We start from the raw sequence: 2,500 nt of genomic DNA, 5'->3' as shown, positions 1-2,500 counted from the left end.
TATAGCGCTCAATATAAGGAAGCTAAAATGTTTTATGAGCATTCTGGCATATACTATACTATACTATGCCACATTTACATTTACATTTAGTCATTTAGCAGACGCTTTTGTCCAAAGCGACATACAAGGGAGAGAACAGTCAACCTACAAGGGAGCAGAACCAGCAATCACTCTGTAGGCAAGCAGAACACACACACACACACACACCTGCCTCAAACACACACACACACACCTGCCTCAAACACACACACACACACACAAGCATTAGTGACTTGAACTTGATGCGAGCAGCTACAGCTATTTCACCTTACACATTTAAAGCTGCTTTAACATTACAAACAATAAACATAAAAACACACACCGTCCACCAAGTGGAACAAAAAGAGCAGGGTCTGTTGAATCGACAGTAAATTGTACAAAAAAAGTACGGACTGAACAGAAAGATGGAAGCCATTTTCAATCTCTGTTTTCATGGCTAGGAACACAGGGTCAGGGGGTCATAGGGTCATGGAAACATCAGAGCTGTTCACACTAGGCTTACCTTGAAGGAGAAGGTCTCGTTGAACACTGGATTGAGGCACTTCTTTTGCACCTTTGTGTCAAACTTCTTCTTCTTGTCGGGGAGAATGTAGACCTTCACGTAGGGGTCAGAGGTTCCTCCCGAATCCATTGAGATCAGGTCAGCGCACTGGAGGATGCCCACGTTGAGCTGCACGATGGCACAAAGGAAAGAAACATTGAAATAAATTCCAGTCTTTCAGTTACTTTTAAGTTCAGGTAATTTTTTTATAAACTAATGAAAGAACTGGGTGTAAAAGGGCACTTTAAACTCAAGGCCGTACGCGGGCTCACCAAAGAGAGAGGCTTGTGTGTGTGTGTGTGTGTGTGTGTGTGTGGAGGTGTGTGTGTGAGGCTTCTATGCAAGGCTCTGTTCAGTACAGTAAGGAACAGCTGAGGACACCTACAGTAAGTACCTCAGTAGAACCTTACGGACCAGGATTGGAAGGAAGAACAAAGGTAAGAACCGGGTTCAACCACCCTGAACTACTGACCTCCCTCACTCTTCTTTCCAGGACTTGCAAAAGATTAGTGCCATCTTCCAATATTTAAGAAAGACCCGGGTCACTCAAACGTCATATTTCAAAAAGCTTTGCACCAGCTGAGCTGGTACATGTGCCTTTTGAACTGTGTTCCATTAGAGTGCACTGCACACGCTACTAATACATGCTAATGAGATGAAATGAGAGCATTATGGATCTGGTAAGCCTATACTCTTGTCTGTCTGGGATCTCTATATCCACTTACTCATGTCTCCTCCACCATAAGGAGCTGTAGTGCAGCCTCATGATGCAGAGTGAAACACACATACACACACACACACACACACACACATACACACACACACACACACACACAAATCCAGACGATCTGGGACAGCAAGAGTCCCGGAAAGGTACACACACACACACAGGCTGCAACTGACCCAAGACCTGATCCACACAGGATCGGGCTTGCATCCAGTCCGGACTGGGTGTGTGTGTGTGTGTGTGTGTCGGTACAGTGTGTAGGTCGCTGCTCTGAGTGTAAATGAACACCCCCCTCTCTCAGTGATCCGGCCTCTGCCATTAGATCTTGGGCCCTGTCCAGCCTCTCTGACGGAGGCGTAAACAACCAGTGGCTACCCTGCTGCCCCAGTGCTCAGCCCCTAACACACACACACACACACACACACACGTCCGCTGCGCTTGTCAGCTCTCGTCTTCCTCACTTCCTCACGCTACTACTATCAGCTGCGTATGGAAACAGAAAGAACTCACTTGGCCCGCCACTGATCATGCATTCTTCAAATGAATCCATAATTGATGACTGAAGCAGGCTTTCTTTGTTATGCAAGCTGCATGGTTTGTGGTCGTGGCCGCACTATCCTAGGGGACAGTGTAGCGGATATTAGGACAATAAAAGCGAGTCCATTAAATTGGAGTGCATTAAAGCGGTCTGCACGGCATGAAGAAATCAAAGGTAGATAATGATGGTGGCCTGTGAGGATCTAAATGCTTTTTTGTCATCAGTGGTTACATAAGGCCGCATTGCTGACTCAACGAGTCCTATGGGACTCTCTCTAGGCAAGGCAAGGCAAGTTTATTTCTATTGCACCGTTCATACACAGAGGCAATTTAATGTGCTTCACATAACTAAAAGGAAAAGGAGTAACCGAAGGTAAAATATATATTTTTATTTTTATTTTTTATGTATTCTATTTTATGTATTATATTAATAGAAAAAATCAAACAGAAAATGAAGTTAAAAGAAAGTACATGAACTGGAATACAAAATTAAAAGAAGGGGAAAATAAAAAAAGAATTAAAAAAAAGAAATGTTTTTAACCTGGATTAGAAAAATTGCTACATTTAGAGCACATCTATGACCTGGATGTTGGTTCCAGTTGCATGCAGCATAAAAGCTACATGTTGCTTCACCATGTTTAGTTTTAAACATATCA

General features: G+C 43.6%; 1 protein-coding gene across 4 annotated transcripts in view; it reads right to left on the bottom strand.

The window, feature by feature from the left end:
- LOC105907452 (synaptotagmin-2) overlaps positions 1-2,500 on the bottom strand; it is a 57,728-nt gene that overhangs the window by 6,100 nt on the left and 49,128 nt on the right. For all 4 annotated transcript variants that reach the window (XM_031567782.2, XM_031567784.2, XM_031567783.2 and 1 more), the window contains one exon: positions 542-709. In XM_031567782.2, coding sequence (XP_031423642.1) covers positions 542-709 — 168 coding nt within the window. The remainder of the gene's footprint in view (positions 1-541; positions 710-2,500) is intronic.

Source organism: Clupea harengus, chromosome 5 (genome assembly GCF_900700415.2).
Source record: "Clupea harengus chromosome 5, Ch_v2.0.2, whole genome shotgun sequence".
Taxonomy (NCBI): Eukaryota; Metazoa; Chordata; class Actinopteri; order Clupeiformes; family Clupeidae; genus Clupea; species Clupea harengus.
This window is presented reverse-complemented; position numbering and strand designations above follow the sequence as displayed.